This window comes from Pseudoliparis swirei, chromosome 1 (genome assembly GCF_029220125.1).
Source record: "Pseudoliparis swirei isolate HS2019 ecotype Mariana Trench chromosome 1, NWPU_hadal_v1, whole genome shotgun sequence".
Taxonomy (NCBI): domain Eukaryota; kingdom Metazoa; phylum Chordata; class Actinopteri; order Perciformes; family Liparidae; genus Pseudoliparis; species Pseudoliparis swirei.
The window spans coordinates 17,350,865-17,372,542 of NC_079388.1; the positions used below are offsets into that span (position 1 = coordinate 17,350,865).

At 48.9% G+C, this 21,678-nt stretch overlaps 2 protein-coding genes across 3 annotated transcripts; one reads left to right on the top strand and one right to left on the bottom strand.

The window, feature by feature from the left end:
* The first annotated feature begins 690 nt into the window (after positions 1-690).
* adck5 (aarF domain containing kinase 5) lies at positions 691-8,089 on the top strand. The gene is made up of 15 exons (XM_056418815.1): positions 691-795; positions 2,463-2,563; positions 2,674-2,826; positions 3,703-3,778; positions 3,853-4,053; positions 4,129-4,269; positions 4,370-4,483; positions 4,774-4,905; positions 4,988-5,071; positions 5,174-5,255; positions 5,617-5,695; positions 5,782-5,873; positions 5,989-6,241; positions 7,386-7,502; positions 7,583-8,089. Exons 1-15 carry the CDS (start codon positions 772-774, stop codon positions 7,683-7,685), a joined length of 1,752 nt encoding a protein of 583 aa, XP_056274790.1. The 5' UTR covers positions 691-771; the 3' UTR covers positions 7,686-8,089.
* A 41-nt stretch (positions 8,090-8,130) lies between these two features.
* Positions 8,131-21,200, bottom strand: cpsf1 (cleavage and polyadenylation specific factor 1). Of its 2 annotated transcripts, none has more exons than XM_056418763.1 (38): positions 21,131-21,200; positions 20,172-20,337; positions 20,043-20,070; positions 19,810-19,943; positions 19,619-19,699; positions 19,349-19,500; positions 18,664-18,810; positions 18,380-18,519; positions 18,184-18,294; positions 18,014-18,107; positions 17,824-17,911; positions 17,446-17,592; positions 17,037-17,085; positions 16,747-16,820; positions 16,591-16,665; positions 16,390-16,470; positions 15,998-16,093; positions 15,683-15,916; positions 15,436-15,577; positions 15,153-15,331; positions 14,746-14,894; positions 14,426-14,609; positions 14,135-14,344; positions 13,945-14,034; positions 13,692-13,835; positions 13,461-13,613; positions 12,873-12,989; positions 12,503-12,593; positions 11,853-11,937; positions 10,790-10,931; positions 10,439-10,591; positions 10,145-10,321; positions 9,978-10,044; positions 9,849-9,896; positions 9,612-9,767; positions 8,717-8,846; positions 8,504-8,642; positions 8,131-8,403 (listed from the first exon to the last, which is right to left on the bottom strand). In XM_056418763.1, the coding sequence occupies exons 2-38, from the start codon at positions 20,313-20,315 to the stop codon at positions 8,356-8,358; spliced, it is 4,479 nt and encodes a 1,492-aa protein (XP_056274738.1). In that variant the 5' UTR covers positions 20,316-20,337; positions 21,131-21,200; the 3' UTR covers positions 8,131-8,355. The 2 variants fall into 2 exon arrangements, with proteins under 2 accessions (XP_056274738.1, XP_056274732.1); XM_056418757.1 differs by having other exon boundaries at positions 21,044-21,192.
* Between the last annotated feature and the right edge of the window lie 478 nt (positions 21,201-21,678).

Genomic DNA, 21,678 nt, shown 5'->3' on the forward strand with positions numbered 1-21,678 from the left:
TGGATTATCATCTGCCAAAGTGAGGCACATAAACATATATTACTGTAACAGACATCACGGTCATGCCGTTATTAATTGTGCTTGTCTCCTCTAGGTTACTGTCAGTGATGAACTCTACAAGTTGGACAGTTGGAGGAGGAGAAGAAGGAGATGAATATCAATAATTCGTCGACCCAGTGCGTGTAATCGAATAATGACGGGACCCTGCTACCAGAGAGTCCACGATCAAGAAAGATATCTTCGAAGTGCGCATGTCCACGCGCGTACTTTACATACTTCAACGGACATTTCTTGTGTTGCCGGCAAAAACAAAATCGGATAATTTCCTGGAAAATTATGGAAGGCCATTTCTGCCACTTTGATGAAAAAATAAGGATCCTGCAGTAAGTCATTATAATTTCTTGCTATCATATTTATGACCTACTATCTCATTATTATGACTTACTACCTCAACATTATGACTTACTGCCTCAATTATGACTACTTCATAATTATTATTTGGCATTTAATCATTTAAATCATACAAAATCGTCAGACCTTATGAGCACTAATAAAGATCCCAACTGATGTCTTACGAACAAGAATAAAGCGAAACCGGAAGTAAAGTAGGTGGGAGTCATCCTTCAGGCTCTCTCGTCTTTTCTCTTCGACTAGCCCCGCCCATTGGCGAGGGGCGTCACCAGTTGTGGAGTGACGTTGCTCGCCGGAAAGGGCACTTTGGATGTGAAATAATCACCGCGAGCAGACGCTATTTGTATTACTCCAGGAAACATGACAGGAGACACCACGCGAGGGGTAAATTAACAATATTTCTGAACTTATTTTGTGTTGCTGTTGTTGTTGATTTGTTTGATAGTAGCATTAGCTAAAGTTAGCTTTGTCGAACCGACCGCCACTTAACGTGAACAGAAACGTTACTTTACGTCAGTGTTACTGGTCGTCTTAGCAACAGAAACCAGCGAACTGATGCGTTATGTTAAAACAGCATAAGCTGTATGTGTGTGTATGTTTGTGTGTGTGTGTTGCGGTGTATTTCGCAATATCCCGTTGCTAATTTTAACGTAAAGGTGATTTATAAGCTGTAAAGACGTCACGTATCGAGCAGCTAACACGTGACTCGCCTCTGGAGCTGCAAAGGTAAACCCTCGCGTGAGTGACAGGGAGCCTGTTGGTGCTCAGGTCCCTGAACATCACTCTTCTTATCTGAACATCCATTTGCCAGCACTGGAGACATGTTGTCCCTCAGTCAGCGAACAAAAAACAACGAAGCATTACTAAGCTGGTCGTGTTGACCTTGATCTAGACCCTTCCTCCCCCTCTTCTTCTTCTATTTCCAAGCACACACAAACCCACACATGATGTTCCCCTGCTGATTACTCGGTGTCCTATCTCTGGCGTGTGAATCAGGCTTGATATCAAATGTAGATGTTCAGTCACCTTTTTTATTTCTTTTTAAGTTCCTTCTTGTCAATATTTTGCTGATTTTCTCTGCTTTTACACTCTAAAATGAATATATATATATATATATATATATTTAGGTTTAAGGCAGGCTGGTCCGTGGCACATCTCCAGGGAGGTCGTTGAAGATGAAGGCTTCGGGGACAGAGTGTGTGCGTGTGCGTCTCAAAAGGCCCCTGCTGCGTTTTGGGGGGTCTGCCAGGCGGAGGTCTTTCATGCGGCTTCAGGGGTTGAGACCTCCAGTCCGAGTCCAGCCGCTAAATCTTTTCGATGTTCTGGACTTCAGGTCAGATTAAGCGGCCGGCAGACGTCAGCTCGCGCTTTTGAAAGAAACTCGGTGCTTTTGGCTTAATGATTAATCACCAAATGAATCAATGATGATGTAATCAGTAGAATTGAGAAGTCATCCTAACGCAACGTGGAAACTGTAAACTAAGTGACAGGAAAGAGACGATTATATAACTGATACAGGCGTAATAATCCAGTTATCCTCTAAAGCCGAAAGCCAGAGGGACGTTTGAGTCCCGCGTTGTTTAATTTCTGCCTGACTTAAAAGACTTTGTACTCTTTTTTTTCTTCTTTTTTTCTCCGAGCTGCGCTGATAACTGGGCTCCGGTTGCGTCATCCCCCCGTCGTCGCCGAATGTTTATTTCCGTGTCACACGTGAGCTCGTACGATCGGAGGGGCGTAACTCTTGAAGCTCGCCAGGTTTTTTTCACATTCGATGTTCCAGTAAATTAAATATTTGGAAAAATTTTAAAAACAGCGCAAGAGTCCAGAGTTCACTGGTTCTCCTGGTTCTCCTGGTTCCAGAGACTTTAACCCGACGATCGGACGTGGAGCGTCGATCCAATTCAGTTTATTTTGTAAAGCCCAATATTACACATTACAAATGTGTGATATTGGGCTTTACAACTTGTTCACAGAGACTTCCCTGACCTTTGACCTCCCATCGGATCAGGAAAAACTCCCAAATCCGGTCTTCTTCTTTCCCCTTGTTCCAGCTCCGCCTGTGTCTGCGTCACATGGCTCTGCTCCGGCGGCGGCCGCGTCACGCCGCGTCGCTCCACGGACCCGGGCCCGTCAGAGCCTTCGGCTCGCCGAGGTACCGGTAACACTCCGCGGGGCGAACTCCCCGCGGCCGCCGCGCCGCTCCGACGTCTCCGTGAACTCATTTAAAAAATGTTTTCCCCCTGCCTTTTTTGTTTTCTTCAGGGAAGGCGAGCGGCGCCGCGGCGTGTTGTGGAAGACGCTGGTCGGCGCCGCCGTCGGCGTCCCCGTGGCGCTGGGCGTCCAGTACGCTGCGTCGGAGCCCAGAGACCGGAGGAGGACGAAGGTTCTGGTGGAGGGCTTCGGGAGATTTTGCAGGTTTGAGATGAAATCCACGAGAGGAGGTGGAGGAGGAGGAGAGTAAGAGGACAGTAGGAGGAGGAGATGAGGTGGGGAGGACGGAGGAGGAGGAGAGGAGAGTAAGAGGAGTAGAGGACAGGAGGAGGAGAGGAGGAGGAGGAGAGTAAGAGGAAGAGAGGGAAGGAGGAGGAGATGAGGTGAGAAGGAGGAGAAGAGGAGGAGACGGGAGGAGGGGAATAAGAGAGGGAAGGAGGAGGAGGAAGAGAAGGAGGAGGAGATGAGGTAAGGAGGAGGAGGAGGGGAATAAGAGAGGGAAGGAGGAGGAGAAGAAGAGAGGAGGAAGAGAGAGGAGGAAGAGATGAGGTGCAGAGGAGGGGGGGCGGAGGAGAAGGAGGAGGAGAGGAGGAAGAGAGGAGAGGAAGAGAGAGGATGTTTCTTCTTTCAAGAGTCACATTTTCTCACTTTAATGCTGGGTCCATTCTTCTTATTCTCTTTTTTTTTAAAGTTGTAAATGTTCCCCAAATCAAAATGAGGTTTTAATATCTGATGATTCTGAAGTCTGGATAATTAACTTAATCAAGTTAACTTCACTTGGAATGAGTGCTGACCCCCGGAGAACACATGCGGCAGTGAAAGTCTGAACACTGGATGAGCCGGACTAGTTTACAGAGGCGTTTATAATATAATAACATGAATCCATTTAATTTGAAACCTTCAAAATAAAAGCACAGGGGAAAAAAAAAAAATCTTGAAATTAAAATAATGTCTTCCGAGCCGTCATGGGGGGGGCCACACAAAGCGACGCGGCGTGCCTCGTGTTCGACGCTCACAAGCTCCCGTCAGGGAGTCGAATCCAAGCCGCTTGAAGCCCCGCCCCCCTTTGTCTGCCCTCAGATGTCTCTCTGTGGGAATGTTCATCTCCGTGGATTACTGGTGGACCACCAACGTGTCTCTGCGCGGCCAAGATGAGGTAAGTTCTCGGACGGGTTTTGTGGGCTCTCCGCCCGAACCCTCCCGATAACCCCCCCCCCCTCCCCCCGCCAGAGCAGCCCATCCTACTCGGCCGAGCTGTCCGCCTGCCACCAGCGGGCGGCGGCGTGCATGGTGGAGGGCGCCCTGAGCAACGGGGGCATCTACATCAAACTGGGCCAGGGCCTGTGCTCCTTCAACCACCTGCTGCCCCCCGAGTACATCCGCATGCTGCAGGTCCTGGAGGACAAGGCGCTGACCCGGCGGTACAAAGAGGTGAGCACACACACACACAGGGCCGGGTGGGCGGCCCCCCGGCATGTGTCATGATGGCGCCCGTGTCTGCCCCAGGTGGACGCTCTCTTCCAGGAAGACTTTGAGAAAACCCCCAAGCAGCTTTTCAAGGAGTTCGACTACGAGCCCTTCGCCGCCGCCAGCCTGGCGCAGGTCCACAAGGCCGAGCTGTTCGACGGGACGGCCGTCGCCGTGAAGGTGAGCGCCGGCCCCCCGCGGTAGATGAGTCTTCTGTCTCTCCCCCCCCCACCGTCTTGGTCTTTTTGGTCCCAAACTGCTGGGCATGTGGTGCGTTCAGGTGCAGTACATCGACCTCCGGGATCGGTTCGATGGCGACATCCGGACGTTGGAGATCCTGCTGGACTTTGTGAAATTCATGCACCCCAGCTTTGGATTCAGATGGGTTCTCAAGGTCAGAAGACGGGTTCTGACCCATATATATATATATATATATCTGTGTTTATATATTTATTCATATATATATATATTTATTTATATATGAATATATATATTTATTCCTATATATTTATTTATTTATAAATATATATACATATATTTATATATATCTGTGTATATATATTTATTTATATATGTGTATATATTTTTCCATATATAAATAAATAGATTTATTTATAAATATATATATATGTGTATATATATACATATATATATAGTTATTGATTTGTGCTCTACTTCCTCCAGGACCTGAAGGGCACACTGGGTCAAGAGTTGGACTTTGAAAACGAAGCCAAGAATTCGGAGCGGTGTGCAGAGGAGCTGAAACACTTCAGCTTCGTTGTGGTTCCCAAAGTCTTCTGGGAGCAGACCAGTAAGGTGAGGTCATCGTCAGCGGCAGTCAAATAACTGGATGTCAGAATATTTAAATTTTTTAAAATGTTCTCTCTCTCTCTCAAAGCGAGTGTTAACGGCAGAGTTTTGCGTCGGGTGCAAAATCAACAATGTGGAAGAAATCAAAAGACAAGGGTTGTGTCTGAAAGACGTGAGTTGCCGCGCCGGCGTCTGACATTTCGAGAGCGCAGCGTCGCTGTTGAAATGTTTTTTTCGAATCTGAAACACGACCGTCATATGTTCCGCCCTGCAGACCGCCGACAAGCTCATCCGAACATTTTCCGAGCAAATATTCTACACCGGATTCATCCACGCCGACCCTCACCCTGGAAACGGTGAGTGAGGAACGGCTGCTGTTCTGTAAGTTGTCCACCAGAGGGCGCTGACCAGAACACGGCGAGAAATTAAAAAATGTCCGTGAACAAATTTAAGCGGATCCTCATCATGTTTATGTGTGTGTGTGTTTAAAGAAAAACACCCATATAAGCCTGTCCTCAGCTTTCAAACGCACAACGTGAATATTATTTATTTTATTTTATTCATTAAATTTATTTTATTTTATAATTTAATTTATTAAATTTAATTTATTAAGTTTAATTCATTCAATTTTATTTATTACATTTTATTTAATTTTTATTATTAATTTTATTTATTTATTTTATTTTATTTAATTAATTAAGTTCTTTGCTTCTGCAGTTCTCGTGAGACGAGGTCCCGACAACAAGGCGGAGTTGGTGCTCCTGGACCACGGCCTGTACGAGTTCCTCAGCCAGCAGTGAGACATCTTCTTTGTAACCAGGAGAAGCTTCTTTGTTGTTGTTTTACCCGTGACCTCTGACGGTGACCTCTCCCGACCTCCAGTGACCGGGTGGCTCTCTGTAAACTGTGGCGCGCCGTCGTCCTGAGGGAGGAGGCGGCGATGGAGAAGTACGCCCGCGCGCTCGGCGTCAAAGGTGAGCGTCACGCGATCGGGAAAGAAAAAAAAATCCAGCCGCCGTTTACGCGGATTTGCCGGTTTAAACGTATTTCGACGCCGCTTCCTGTTCCCCCGACTTCCTGTCTGCGCAGAGTACTTCCTGTTCTGCGAGATGCTGCTGCAGCGGCCCATCAACATGCGCGAGCTGGGCCTGTCCAACGCGCTGAGTCGGGAGGAGACGACCTACATGCGCCAGATGGCCAGCGACCGCTTCGACAGCGTCATGCAGGTGCTGAAGGAGATGCCGCGGCCCATGCTGCTCGTGTTCCGCAACATCAACACGGTGCGGAGCATCAACATCACGCTGGGGGCGCCGGTGGACCGCTACTTCGTCATGGCCAAGAGGTCAGTGCGGGAAAATATCGGGGTCACTCATGGTTAAAGTGCTTTTTATTACCTTCGCATTAAATATGCGGAAGGTTATGTTTTGATCGCCATTTATTTATTTGTATGCGTGTTCCTCTCATAACTCAAAAAGTATTAAACCGAATCGCATGAAATTTGGTGGGATTGGTTATTATCCGGGGACCATTTGATTAGATTTTGGGATCGATTGGGTCAAAGGTCAAGGTCAGGGTCATGAAAAGGTCAACATCTTATTTTTATATCAATTTTTATCCGATTGGCATGCAACTAATGCCAAAATGTTCATAATTCAATGCCCAATCTTGTGATATGTGAAGGTATGCGCTCTACTGAGTGCCCGTTCTAGTTGTAATAGTACGGCAAGATTTCAGAGCGAGTCTTTTCTTCTCGAGCAAACGTCTTGTCAGACACGTCTAATAACCAGTAACAGCCTTCTCAACCCTCCTGTTATGTTCGTTTCTTACATACAGCCGTGATGTTCCCGGCTCAGTTTGACCCGGTTAATGTTGAATCATCCAAAAGTGGTCAGAAAATCCTAAAAACTATAGTTTGTACCTCATCAGCAATGACATTACTAACAATTAAATTGAGTTATTCACCCCTCCATAGATCAGAGTTCAATCAGGAGAACTTACTCGTTTTAATCAAAAATACATGTTCAAACATTTGTTTCGGTACATTGAAAAGATCTGAATCTAAATTGCATTAGTCTACCATATCATGTATTTTCTCCTACATTTTATCTGCATTTTGTAAGTTTTTAAGTTTTACAACTGTTGTCCCGATTATTCAGTTGAGACGCAACATGGGAGAAAAGAAAAAAACTCGGTTGAGAAATCAAATTAAAAAAAATTCTCCCAAAGCACAAAATGATCAGAAGATATAACGACATTAAAACTGAAGATTACTTCGCTTCTCTACTTGTATTTCTTTACACATTCGTATTACAACGCTCTGGGCTCTTTTTCTCATTTTAACAGGAGTGTCCTGAACTCACCACGAGGTTCACAATTTAATTTAGCATTTTACAATAAATAAAGCCGTCGGGAAACTGAATCCAGACCTTCATGTTCAAAGAGGGAGTTTCCCCTCGTAAAAGATGGCGTCCCCTCTCGTCCTCTAGTGCGGTGCGCGGCTGGGGGAAGATCCAGGCGGCGAGCACGGGGCTCTTCCCCCGGCTCTGGGTCTTCCGCTGGGCGAGGATGACGTGGGAGGGCCTCAAGTTCGAGCTGGCTTTGAGGTAACGACCCGTTTTTAGTTTTAAGTCGATGACGCAAACTGTTATTGTGGGATCAGGTGTGACTCCTCCTCCTCCTCCAGGTGGGAGATGGCGGCGATGAGCGCGACGCGCTCCTTCCTGGGCCTGCTGTCCTACCTCGGTCTGGTGTCTCTGAACGCCGAAATGTACGAGTACCTGAGGTAGTGAACGTCTCGCTACGACAGGAGCCGAGAATGAGGACCCCCGACCTCACGTGGGCATGAGCCTGGACTCTGGTTCCAGACGCGAGTCCCTTTCATCAGAACCAGAGCAGTAGAACTTAACGGCCTCTTGTAAGGCTTTAAATTCAAAGATCGTGTATATTTTTCTTGTCAGTTTTCAGTCCGCGGGTTATGTTTTGAAGATGCATTCAGGAGCGTCGAGTCGATGCGTAAACGTGCCTTTCGCCATAAATAATACAAACCGCACAAACTGCAGCTTCGACGCAGACTATAATTTATGTGTGTTGATGACGCTGTGCTTGGACCTATAAGAACAGCCGCCTCACCAAAAGCATTTTAAATTATTTTAACCATGTTAATAAAAATGTTCTACCTCTTTAAAAAGAATCGTTGTCTTTGTCGCTCAATAAACACACACACACCTCGAGTAAATTACTTGAACAGGACATATTTTAATTTTTTTTTACATTTACATTTTTTAATACAAAATATCCTAAGAAAACTTGGCTGCCCTCTTTTTTTTCTTTTCGTTTTTTTCCTTCGTCCAAGTAAGAAAAACTAAATCAAGTGTGCACAAAGATGGCCATAACAAAACGATTCGTATTCTCTCCATTCGATATAAAACGGCTTTCAGCAGACGAGAAGGTGGGACCTCAGAAATGAGCCGTGACTCGGTCGACCTCCAGAAGGTCGTCCAGGATCTGGTGGAGAGGGGAGGACGGAGTGAGAAGAAGGGAGGACAGCGTGGGTTAAATGGCGCCGAGGCTGCTGCACCCCCTGCTGGCCCCCGGCGGTACTTACGATGTCCTGGGTGGTTCCGATCTTCTTGGCCAGCTCGCTGCGCTCCATGGTGCTGAGGTACAGGTACTTGTTGAGCAGCTCTCCGTCCAGGATGTTCCGCACGGCGTTCTGCAGGGTTCTCCTGTCGCTGTGCAGCATCCTGGAGGAAGAGGAAGAGGAGGGTCAGGTCAAACTCCCGCTGCATCCCTGTCTATGTGGTCTGGGTGTTGGGACCTGAAGGCCTTGGGGTTGAGGCCGGCGTGGTGCGGCAGCATGCTGTTCAGAGCGTTCTGCAACATCAGCAGACGGCGGTACGTCTTCTCCTGCATGGGGAGGAGCATGCCGACGCCCCCGTCCAGGGTCGCTATGGAAACGAAGAAGAAGGAGAGGAACGTTCAGTCCACATTTAACATGAGCCGGAATTTAGATTAACACAAAACACCCCACGAGAGGATGTTTTTAACACCAATGGAATTCGGCCAATCGGAGACTCGCTGGCTGAATGTGTTTGGAGCAAAAATGTTTAGTGAGTGATGGATTCAGCAAAAACAAAATCACGAGGTGGTGAGACATAGAGAGAGTGTGAAGGGGGTGAGACATATAGAGAGTGTGAGGGGGGTGAGACATAGAGAGTGTGAGGGGGGTGAGACAGAGAGTGAGGGGGTGAGACAGAGGCGTGAGGGGTGAGACAGAGAGCGTGAGGGGGGTGAGACAGAGAGTGTGAGGGGGGTGAGACAGAGAGTGTGAGGGGGGTGAGACATAGAGAGTGTGAGGGGGGTGAGACATAGAGAGTGTGAGGGGGGTGAGACAGAGAGAGTGTGAGGGGGGTGAGACATAGAGAGTGTGAGGGGGGTGAGACATAGAGAGTGTGAGGGGGGTGAGACAGAGAGTGTGAGGGGGGTGAGACATAGAGAGAGTGCGAGGGGGGTGAGACATAGAGAGTGTGAGGGGGGTGAGACATAGAGAGTGCGAGGGGGGTGAGACATAGAGAGTGTGAGGGGGGTGAGACATAGAGAGTGTGAGGGGGGTATCCTTCCTTGCCTGGCTTCCTTCCTTCCTTCCCTCCTTCCCTCCCCCCTCCCTCCTCCTCCCTCCCTCCCCCTATGAGCCTCTCCACATGATGACCCACCGAACCAGGTGATGTGCTTGTTGTCCCAGGTCAGCGACTTCTTGCCGCCGGCATCCAGGGCTCCTCGGCACGGCATGCGCCAGAACGTGTTGATGTTGGCGCCGGCGTTGAAGTCGGCTCGCCGCAGCAGGCGCATCCCCCCGAAGCTCTCCTTGGCTGCACACGCCACAGAGCACGCCGTCACGTGACCGCCCGCCACGTGACGGCGTGCAAATAAAAAATAAAAAGGGGGCGTACCTTCGGGTAAATACATGTAGATGCAGAGGTTCTTGTCCCGATCCGACACTGAGAGGGGAAACAGAGAACAGAGTTGACGACGCCGCTGACAGATTATTATGTAATCTGCTTGGCGGCGTCACGCCGTACCCAGGAGGCCCAGCTGGTTGTTGTCCACGATGAACTCGATGCTGTAAACCTCCAGCGGCTTCGCGTCCTGTCGGCGAAACACAAGATGAAGCGATACTCGACGAGCCGACGAGCACGCCGCGGTACGTGAAATGAAGCGATCCGATTGGTCGCCCCTCCCCCCTCACCCGGCTGACGAGCGACAGCGTCTTGCTCTCCTGCTGGTAGCGGAACAGCGAGACGCTCTTCATCAGGTCGGCGGCCAGGATGAAGTTCTTGATGCTGAACATCTGGTGGATGTAGAGCTGCGTGTCGATGAAGGCCATGCCCGTCAGCTCGTTGTCCTTCAGGACCCACAGGAAGATCTGCGGGAACGCGTGTGTGTGTGTGTGTGTGTGGGGGGGGGGGGGGGATTAGAACCTTCATTTACACACATGTATTCATTTATCTCCGGCCGGTGTGTGTTTGTGTTTTTGGGAGACCTTCTGGCCGATGGCCGACACCAGGTAGCCGTGGCATTGGCACAGCGCCGTCACCGGCCCCTTCTGCTCCTTCTCGTACAGAACTTTGAACTTGTTCTTGGTGAGCGGCTGGCCCGGCTCCGGCACCACCTCGATGATGTCCAGGATCACGATCTGAGGGGAAGAACGGCGGCGAGAAAGAAGAATAAAAAGTTACAGGGCGCCAGCTCCCGGGTTCAAAGTCTGCGTGGCGCCTGGCTGAGCTCGTGTTTGAGTAGAGCGGCGTTTCCATCGAGGCTGCGGCCAGGAAACTGGACTCCTCCCCTTCCCCTCCCCCAGAGGGTCGAAGAGCAGCCGGACCCCGTGACTCACCCGCCCCCTGCAGGTGACCTCCTCGCCCTGCATCAGGCAGGTGCCCGCCGTGATGTAGCCCTTCAGGCCGGACACGGTCTCCTGGCTCCTCAGGGCCACCGTCTTCATGCAGGTCACGTGTTCCCACTCGTCCAGGTCGAAGCTGATGCACGCACGCGCACACACACACACACACACACATATAGACACACACAGACACACACAGTCACACAGATAGACAGACACACAAACACACACAGACAGACACACACACATATACACACAGTCACACAGACAGACACACAGATAGACACACACACACACACACACACACACACACACACACACAGTTTTGTGAAATCTCGGTGTAGACATGAAAAAAAAGTGAGAAAATGTCGTGTTTAAAGTAAAGTAACAATGAGGATTCCAGAGCACAGAGTATATCACCTTAAATGACAAAAAAAAAGAGAGACGATAGTTTGATGAAAAGAATATAACATTCATGTCTTTTCAGTGACGGTGCGTTCACTTGCAGCGCGGAAAGAATAGTGCGCTGCGAGTATTGAGGGCGTATGCCGGCGTATACTTAGAGCGACGTTCTTTTAAAAGCGTATTAATGATTTAAAACTCGGCGTGAATGCACATATGAAGAGAACACCGTTCCAGGACTTCTCCAACACTTTTGGGATTTTTCCACGCCTGGAAATAACCATTTACAAATTCCAGGGCTTCTCCTGGTTTCCCATGACCGTACGACCTCTGACCCACGCAGGAGGTTTCGAAAACAAAACCACTGAGTTTAAAGTTAATCGTTGACAAACAATTCCTAAACCCACTGATTTTTTACTTTACATTATTAATAATATAATTTAGAATAATTACTCTGGGGTGAGTAATGTTCACACTCCCAGCTTCACATCACATTTGACGGTAACAAGTTACCCGACTCAGAATCACGTTGGAACACATTTAAACGGGTTTCCCCAGAACAGATGCGGAGACGTCTTCACACAGTCGGCCTCGGCGAGTCAGAGAAGTGAACGTGGCGTCGACAGCGGAGGATAAAGTCGAGCTGGAGTCTCACCGCGTGTTGGGGATGGCCTCCCAGCTGACGGGGGAGATCAGCTGGATGGAGAAGCGCTCCTGCTGAGGGTTGATGTAGCGATCGTCTGCAGAGACAACAACAACAACAACAACAACGTGTTGTCTTAACTGTTTTTAATGTGTTGCACGGCGACCTTGAGTGCCCTATAAAATAAATGTATTATTACGATGTGTCCACATGTTTGTGCGCGGGAGGAAAAATCAACAGGCAAAGTCGAAATAGTGGTTGAAGTGCTTTAAAAAAAATATTTGAAAAAATATTTAATGTATGAATGGCTAGAAATGAATAGAAGTTAAAAGAAATAATAACTGATACACAGTTGAAATAGTTATCTATAATAATAAATGAGTAGTAAAGACTAAACACGTGACTCAAATGAAGACGGACCCGGCGTACTGCGTGAAGTCTCCGAGGTTACACACACTTTTTTTTGGGAACTATTTTAGTCAAATGTGACGATCGTGAAAAAAAAAGTTCTTATCGCTCGACGCCTGTGGGCGGAGTCTGTTAGTGAGTAAGTAAGATTCATTTATATCACAGACAAAGGGTCACAAAGTGCAGTACAGGAGCCAATTAAACAAATTGACAATGACAAAACGTGTGTGTACATGTGTGTGTGTGCGTCTGACCTCGATCTATGGTTTCGAACTCCTTCTCCTCTCCCGTCATCCGCGGGATGCGAGTGCAAGTCTCCTTGACGCTGGTGCACACGGCGTACACCTGAGGCCAAAAGGCACACGGGAAAGAGTTCACATCAAAGACTGATCCCCTCAAAGCCCCCCCTCCCCTCCTCATTGATTCTCTCTCTCTCTCTCTCTCTATCTCTCTCTCTCTCTCAAACTTTTCAAAGCCGACTCGATCCGCACGCTTTTATATTTTGATCGCGTTGAGCGAGCGGCGGCGCGCGAGGCTCCGGGGGGAACGCGCCCGCGTCGGCCTGAGTTTGTGTCACGCCGCCGCTTTTGGGGCCTGGCGGCGCCGAAGTGGGAGGAGCCTTGCCTTGGATTCCACGTGGTAGGACACGAAGTGGACGGTGCAGCGCAGAGGAATCTTCCTGACCGGCCAGGGAGCGTCGTAGGAGAGGTAGGTGGGCAGCACGCTGATCCTCAGCTCGCCCTGAAGAGGGAACACACACACACACACACACACACACACACACACACACACACACACACACACACACACACACACACACACACACACACACACACACACACACACACACACACACACAGATACACACACACACACATAGACATATAGACACACACAGATACAGACACACACACAAACACACACAGACACACACACACACACATAGACACACACAGATAAAGACACAGTCACACAAACACACACACATATAGACACACACACACACATATACACACACAGACACAGTCACACAGACAGACACACAAAGACACACACACACACACTATGAACAACTGGATATAAGTGTCTCAGTCTCGAGATTCTCAGACGAGTTGAAAGCTTCTGAAGAACTCCTGAACTCCGGGTATTAATCATTATAATCAGAAGAAAAGGGAATATGAATCCTGAGTATCCATGGAAACCGTTGGTCACCTGCTTGTTGAAGTACAGGAACCCTTTGGGGCAGTTGATGTTGTGGAAGGGAGCGAAGGACTCGATGGAGCCGTCGATGGTCATGGGGTGGAGCCTGATGGCGCCGCGGGACGTGACGAGCATCCAGTGAGGAGACGGGCCGCAGATGAACACCTGAGGACCGGGGGGGGGGGGAGAGAGTCAGGAACAGAGAGAGAGTGTGTGTGTGTGTGTGTGTGACGGCCTCCTTACCCCCGAGTACCCGGAGATGTCCTCAAAGTATCGGAACCTGGCGATCCGACTCTTCGAGGGCGCCGCCTCCTCGACGCCGCCCTCCGCCTTCTTGTCCTTCTTCGGCTTGCTCTTCTTCTCCCTGAAGTTGATGTTGTGGGGCACCTGAGCGTCACGCACGAGCAGCGACAGGTTAAGACTCGCACGCGGGGGACCGGACTCTTCGTACCCTCGTCTTCATCGGTCCGAAGCGCCCCCCCCCCCCCCCCCTCACCTTCTTGAAGCGCACTTTCAGGTTGTTCTGCGGCTGCTGCTGGTCGTACGAGAACGCCTCGTAGATCAGGAGCTCCTGTTCCACGTGGACCTGAGGGACGCGGGGGGGGGGGGGGGACACACACGTCTCGTTACGCCGCGACGTCAACGTCGTCGTCGTCGTTTGTGTTTCCCGTCGCCGTGGCGCTCACCAGTAAATAGGGTCTGCTGCGGTTGTAGCCGAGCGACACCAGAGACACCTCCCTGACGAGCGGCAGGTCTCCCTGACGCGTCACCTCCTCTTTCTTCCCCTCCGCCCCCTGCGCCGCCGACTGGCCCGACGAGCTGTCCACCAGAACCCGCTGACCCACCGGGAAGTTCTTCACCAGGAACACCAGGCGCCAGTCTGGGAGCTGGTAGATCTGGAGAGAATTATGTATATTTAAAAAGGTCCGTGAGGCCTAAGCGCCGCGTGTCCGTCCCCCGCGGCGCCGCCCGCTCACCTCCATGACGCCGTTCTCCCGGCTGATGATGCACCAGTGGCTCGGCTCCGCTTTGCTCGAGCTGCCGTCGCTCCCGAAGAACCCTTGGGCGCCGTAGCCGCCGCGGCCCATCTCGTCGCGTCCGTGCGCCGCGCTGGCGTTCGATTCCCCGTACAGCATCTCCTCCTCGTCGTCCACTGTGTTACTACACACACACACACACATGTATACAACGTCATGGATGAACAGGGCGTGTGGCGGCTGCGTGTGGCGGCTGCGTGTGGCGGCTGCGTGTGGCGGCTGCGTGTGGCGGCTGCGTGTACGGAGGCGGCGCCCCTCACCTGAGGTCGTGGATGATGGTCTCCGTCTCCGGCTGGCTCCTGATGACGATGACGTCCTCTTTGGCGAACGAGCCGCTGCTCACTTTGTTCTCCGTGGTGAACATGCCGCTCACGTCCCGGTAGGCGCAGAGCGCGATCACGCGCGATTGCTGTCGAGTGAAGAGGCGGGTGTTTTTAAACGTGTTTTCGTGAGTCTATTTCTCGAAGCGAGGGGGGGCGCAATAATGCCGAGTCACTTTTAGCCCGTAGGCTTGACATAACGACGGAGGAGGAGCCTCTCCTTCCTCTCCCCTGGGCGAGAGCGAAGCCAAAATATCTCGAGCTCTGTCCGCCTTCTTCATCGTCGGTCCGCGCTCTGCAGCTGCGAGTTTGTCCACCAGGGGGCGGTGTTATCGGCGCGTACTCACGGTGGGGATCTGCGGTTTCTGCAGCGCCAGCCGGTGAGTCTTGCCCATGTACGTGTCGGTCTTCAGGGCGAACATGGTGACGACCCCATCGGCGGTCATGATGACGACGAAGGGGTCCGCCACGGAGCAGTGCACGATAGGAGAGCCCAAGTCCACAGGGATGAAGTGGAGCTGTGTGACTGAGAGCGGGGAGAAGAAGAAAAAAAGGAGGAGTCAGGGAGGCAGGTCGCCGTCACGTCGCTCTAATATTTCTACACGTTTTCAACAAGCGTCTTTATTTCACCTCCTTCCAGTAGCCGGATCCCCATGGGGGAGACCTGGATGATGTACTTGTTGTCTCCGATGTTCCCAGCGAACACAGTGGGGCCTTGGGTGGCAAACCCACTGGTGTCCAGCTCCATGATCTCCTGACCCGTCTGGAGGATCTGCACAACAACAAAACAACGAGATAAACAAACGTACATCCAGAATGCAGAACAGGTTTTTTCTAGTTTTCCCCCCTGAACACCGCGTATTCCATCGTTTCTTACCATGGTCGAATCCTCCCGGCTCAGAATGAGGAAGCCGTGCTTCTTCGTATCGTCCTCCAGAGGAGGATCCGTCTTCTCCTTCTCCTTCTCCTTCTCCTGCTCCTCTTCCTCCGGCTTCTCCTCTTTCTCTTTCTCTTTCTCTTTCTCCTTCTCGTCCTTGTCCCGCTCTCCCTCTTCGCTGTCCTCGCCGGTCTCCGTCTCCGCCCCGTCCTCCGAGCCGTCGCTTTTTGCCGCCTGAGAACAAAGAGAGAAAGAAACTTACGTGAACGGCCGGGAAGAGTGAGAAGACGAGCAGGAGAAGAACTTCAAAAGTACTTTTTTCTCTTCCTTGACTTCATTCGAGATGACGGTCCACATGTCATGACAACCTGGCAGCTCGAAGGTGGTGACCACCTGGGGTCGGATGCTTCTCTGAGGACAGAAAGGAAGGTAGTGTAAGCAGATGGTATACTATACACGTAGACACACATTTATTTATATATTCATATATATATATTCATATATATTTATAGATATATATTTGTATATATTGTTATCTATATATATAAATATATATATAGATATTAATATATTAATACAATAATAATAATAAAAATATATATTTGTATATATTGTATATATATAAAAATATATATATATAAATAAAATAATGATATAAATATACACACACACACACCGTACATGCTGGTGTTACAAATATGTTTTACCTGGAGCACAGACAGCGCACCGTTTTTGCCGTAGCCAGAACACAAAACGACCTCCAGGTCGGGCTCCGGGTTGCTCTGGAACTATGGGTAATATGAACATCAACACGTCAGAAACCTCAAAACACAATGTTCAACAAAAGGTACGTGAGAGGCAAAAGACCAAAAAGAGGAGCGCTACAGAAAGTGTCTTAATGTGTATACCTCTTCAGACAGGAACGCGGGCTCCCCCATGGAGGCATCTGCACACGGTCCAATGTTGAGGATGCTGTCACACACCTGCGTCAAAACACAGAACATCAAATCATCCACACAGGCAAACAAGAAGAAAAACAAATTAAACTTTTTTCTTTATTGTACCTCGAAGGAGTATGTGGCCAGCTGAGTGCCGGACTGGGCCTCACTGCCGTACACTTCGATCTCATCAACCTCGTCTGGCCAAACAAAGTTCAGAAACATAGGTGAGCAGATACAACACACACACACACACAACTGTCCTTGCAACTCAAACATAAGCAGCTAGAACCCCCCCCCCCCCCCCCTTCCATATAAAGCTGCTAAAATGTAACAATAATACTGAGGCACTTTACACAATTGCGGGGGAAAGACACAGACACACACACACACACACACTTTAAATTGGAACATACCCGTCCAGTTGGAAGATTCGACCCTCTTCTTTTTATTTGGCGGTTCTTCCTGGAAAACGATGCGCAATAAATTAAGTTTCCAGTCTTTCCGCTATCATTAAACATCAACTGTGGCAATATCTGTATGCAATATTGTCAAATTTAACAAAAACAACTGAATTTAAATAGAACTAATAAGCATTTAAGACTAAGATATTTGCCAAAATGAGCACGTCTGCAGTGATGAAGACGGTCAGAATAAACGAGAATCCTTCCGAGTGCAGTGAGCTGCACTTCTTTACTCGACTCTTCTCATCTCCACGAATTGCTGCAACTGCACGAACGCAACTCAAGCGAAAAGGAACGCCGTCGCTTCGCTGGTTCTTCACCGTTTGAAAAATACACATTTAATGCAGACCCCAAGTCGTACCGGTTTATCTTTATCCATCTCTTCGCTCTCCGGGTTGTCGGCGCCCTCCTCCGGCGGCGTCTCCTGAAGCTTCTCCGTGTACTTCAGGAGCAGCGAGTTTCCGAGGCGGGAACCCAGGAAGAGGTAGCCGGGCTCCATGGTTACCATCTGGAGGGGGCGGGGCCAAGAGGGTCAAATATGAGGATACATTCTAACAACTGACAAACTGTGGAGATATTCAGGATTTACTTCAGCCAGATATAAGAAAAAAACACCGGTGGCTTTTGGGTAAAGTCTCAAGTGATTTTCACCCCTGAGGTTTCATCTCACTGCTCATATATTTTGGGTGTAAAAATCTTTTTCTGTGCAGGTCTTTAGATTTAGAGTTCCTGAACTTACGCAGGTGGTCAGGACGCTGGCGGCGGCTTTGTCAAAGTGGAACGCCCGGACGCTCCTCATGCCGTCAGTGATGAGGGTCAACACGTAGCTGCAGGACAACAACAACAACAACAACAGGAGTCAGTGACGAATCGTAAGCCGACGCCGGTTGTTTGTGTACATTCTGGTTGGCGACGTTACGACGACTCACATTTCTCCTCCTTTCAGGGAGATGACCATCTTGTCGTAGTTAATAAAGTCCGACTGGGAACAGTCGAGCGTGATCTTCACCTCGTCTTGCATGCCTGGGGGAAGACGAGACATGTTGGGGACCAGCACGGAGTAGTGTGTGTGTGTGTGTGTGTGTGTGTGTGTGCTTACGCAGAGGGAATGCTGTGGTCCCAACCGTCTGGGAGTTGAGAGACACTCCATACGGGGGGACACTCTGGTTCAGGTACAGCAATGAATTCACAGCGAACACCACCACGCCACCTAGAAAAGATACACACGTGACACAACGGCAACGCGAGAGTCGACCGCCGCGTGGAGACCGAACGAGAGGCTTCTCCGAGCTCACCGATTGGCTTGGGGACGGGCATGACCTGCGTGCAGTCGAAGGGCAGATTACTGAGGGACCAGATGACGGGATGAACCTTCTGCATGATGTTGAGGGAGATGGCGACGATGCTGCAGGTGTCCTGGCGCACAGCCACACGCCTTGGCCGGAGGATCAGAAGGTAAACACGTCAATCAAAAGGAACCGCTGGGATTGAGTTTGTGGTCGACACATCCCGCCGGTCGAATGAAAACAACAACAACGACAAAGAAGTGGTTGTTAAAAGCGGACTGAGGTGGACTGACCCGGGCCACGTCTGGTTGGGCTCGAACAGGATGAGCAGCGTGGGCTCGTAGTAGCCGTGAAGGAACTTCATGTCGATGATGTTGAGCAGCTTCTCGTCCAGCTCGCGCACGTCGATGATGTAGCTGGGTAGGAAGCTGGATTTCGGTCTGGAGACGGAACGCAACGATTACACGGACATGAGTATTTAAAGCGGTCCGTGTGAACTTTGACAGCGGCAAGATTAACCCTCCTGTTACCTTCACATTTACTAACATATTTTACCCGTGGTGTCAATTTGACCCCAGCAATTAAAACCTCCAGAAAATTATTAGAATTTATATTGTTTCCCAAGTTTGAGTGTCACTTTATGTTTGTTTGTTGACGACCTAAATAGCCCTTTAAATAAATAAAAAAGTTGATATTTCTTTTCCACAGTGAAAAACAGCCTGGGGTCAAATTTACAAACGTATAAGTTGTGTACGGGACATTGAAAACATTTCATCATGTGAATTTTAGGTTTTTCCAATTGTCCCCAATAAATTAGGAAAAGTCTGGAAATATGGGGTCAAATTGACCCCAAAGGTAACAGGAGGATTAAGGGGGACATTTTTTTGAACCGAATGCCAGTTTAAGTTACACATTCAAATGGGGGCCACGGCAGAGTCTATAAGACATTCATGAGCGGATGGCGAACTGCAGGCGCACCCTTCTCCAACGCCGCCCTCCTGCTCATCCGTCAGGGTGTCCTTCCTGAACGGCAGCACCACGAGCTGGGTGCCGTAAACCAGCATCACGGCGCAGCGATTCTCGGGATCTACGCGGACAATTGGAATATGTACGTTCTGTACAAAACCATCCTGAAAGGGTAAAAGAATAAAGAAAGAGTTGCAAATTTGCTGAACAGTTGGCCAACATTTACTCTAATTTAGACGGATAAGGCGACTGAACGCGTGTTTTCTCTCGCTTTCTACATACTCGGAGCTCCGGCTCCTCAAAGTAATGGAGGGACAGAGTCTTGAGGTCGTGTGTCCCGGGGTCGTACTCCACTACGGACAACTGGTGGAAGAACAAGCACAACCACGCTCACAAACACAATTTGAAGCAGTTAAAAAAAATATATATCATAATAATAGTCGGGCAGTTAGACACAGCTTAGCCAAGGATACCTTGGCGTCTTTGAAGCTGAGCAGCAGTGCGTCTCTGTTGGCTCCCACAAGCTGCACACTGGCCATGGACATGATATTCCCAAAGAGAGAAAAGGATGCCACCTGCTCCAGCTTCTCCTTACGGGATTTAGTCTCTGTGGGATGAGAAAAGAAGGAAGTTGGAGCACGAATGAACTCATTGAAGGTGATATCATCAATTCGTTGTAAAAAAAAATTGCGACCTCTAGACGCACCTGAAGACTTGTCGGCCTTCGATGTACTCTGAAATGACGACGTACATGTTACACACGCGTCACAGAAAGCTGCCAATGCCTTTATTTTAAAACGTGGTGCAATTGAAACCAAACCGAGGCATAGTTTACCTCCACATCGTGAATAATCCTGTAGACGTAGAGCTGAGACGTCCCGGCGACCACCAGATTCTTCTCCTTGCTGGAGATGAAGTTGCAGTAGACTGAAAGCTCCACCGCAGTGGGGGTGTGTACTTGTCTGTACACGGCATACATCCTGGAAGGGTTCCCTCAGCATCTGACAGGTGAGAACAGACACGTCAAGATGCCCCAACATCACCTTTTGAGAGCCACACCGACCAATAGAAACTATGCATTTACTCTCCAACTATCCAAGGTATTCTGGACTGGCTGGTGGAAACTGAAGTTTTAAATATATTAATAATAACCTACGTGCCAAATGTACTATTACAACCAATCCCCCCTTTTAATAAAGCAGTGCTTTATTTTGAAAATCAATGCATTGTTTTTAATGTCGCTAAGCTATCCTTGTAGTACTGCCCATCTGATATTTATATACATCCAATACATGTTAATGCTTTTAGCTGGACTTTCATACAGCCGGTTAAAATACGTATATATGCATTAATGCCATTAATATGAAAACATGCTCCCAAACGTATAGTTTACACACACACACACACACACACACAAAGCAGCGCTAAGCATTGGCAGCTAGCTTGATGATTAGCTTCCCCTTAACCGTGGATAACGTTTAATGACACCCGTGAGAAGCGTTCCGCTCCTCGGAGTCGATGCTCGTCGTGACTAACGTGTTCCCGCCATCTTCAGACAAACAATCGGGCGGAAAAGACGGTAACGTTAGCAACCCGCGAACGTTCTATCCTTAGCTAGCGTCTTAGCTAGCGCGAGCGCAGCGCGTGCACATGATTGTATTTCTCCCTTCTTTTTTTGCAAATCTTGAATTAAACTCGTCAACGTACCGATGTCAAACACGTTATAAGAGTCTGAAGCTTTATTGTCCCTTCTTCTGTTAACATTTAGGGTGTCATAGTTTGTGGGTTACTAACTTAAGCTAGCTGTCCGCGAGACAGCAGTTAGTTGGACGGCCGGTTGGTTAGTTGTCGTTTTGTTGTCGCTGTGGAACTCTTCTTCGTCTCTTTTATTTCCGGGAGAGCAGCTGCTGCGAGGTGGAACTGCTGCCCCCTGCAGGTAGAAAAGCGCCAGGTCACACAAACTATCAGTATATTTAAGTGCAGAAGTTACTTTTTAAATTATATTATAAATAATAATAATGTTACAATACCATTATGAATCAGTTGCATACTGTAATGCTTTGGGTTGCAGTTAAACTATATATTTAAAATAGAGAGGAGCTGGTTGGTAGGGGACTACTTCACTTACATGTTCCTTTTAATTTTTTAGGCCAGACTTTCTAACTTAAATTTTTACTAAAGCTCACAAATGTCTGATCCCCTCCAAAAATATCCTAAGAAAAGCCTAATGGCATCTCGTTTAACCCTTGTGTTGCCTTCGGGTCAATTTGACCCGATTCAATGTTTCACCCTTCTGTCTCCTTCGGGTCAATATGACCCGATTCAATGTTTCACCCTCCTGT

What these genes read in the sequence shown, in the direction of transcription:
- cpsf1 (XM_056418763.1), bottom strand. Translation starts at nt 20,315, where the DNA reads ATGTATGCCGTGTACAGACAAGTACACACCCCCACTGCGGTGGAGCTT. An exon ending in AGAAACCGCAGATCCCCACC is followed by an intron (nt 14,895 to 15,152) that starts GTGAGTACGCGC and finishes TTCACTCGACAG; the next exon opens with CAATCGCGCGTGATCGCGCT. An exon ending in ACCATCATCCACGACCTCAG is followed by an intron (nt 14,610 to 14,745) that starts GTGAGGGGCGCC and finishes GTGTGTGTGTAG; the next exon opens with TAACACAGTGGACGACGAGG.
- adck5 (XM_056418815.1), top strand. Translation starts at nt 772, where the DNA reads ATGACAGGAGACACCACGCGAGGG. An exon ending in TGACCCGGCGGTACAAAGAG is followed by an intron (nt 4,054 to 4,128) that starts GTGAGCACACAC and finishes TGTCTGCCCCAG; the next exon opens with GTGGACGCTCTCTTCCAGGA. An exon ending in TCTGGGAGCAGACCAGTAAG is followed by an intron (nt 4,906 to 4,987) that starts GTGAGGTCATCG and finishes TCTCTCTCAAAG; the next exon opens with CGAGTGTTAACGGCAGAGTT.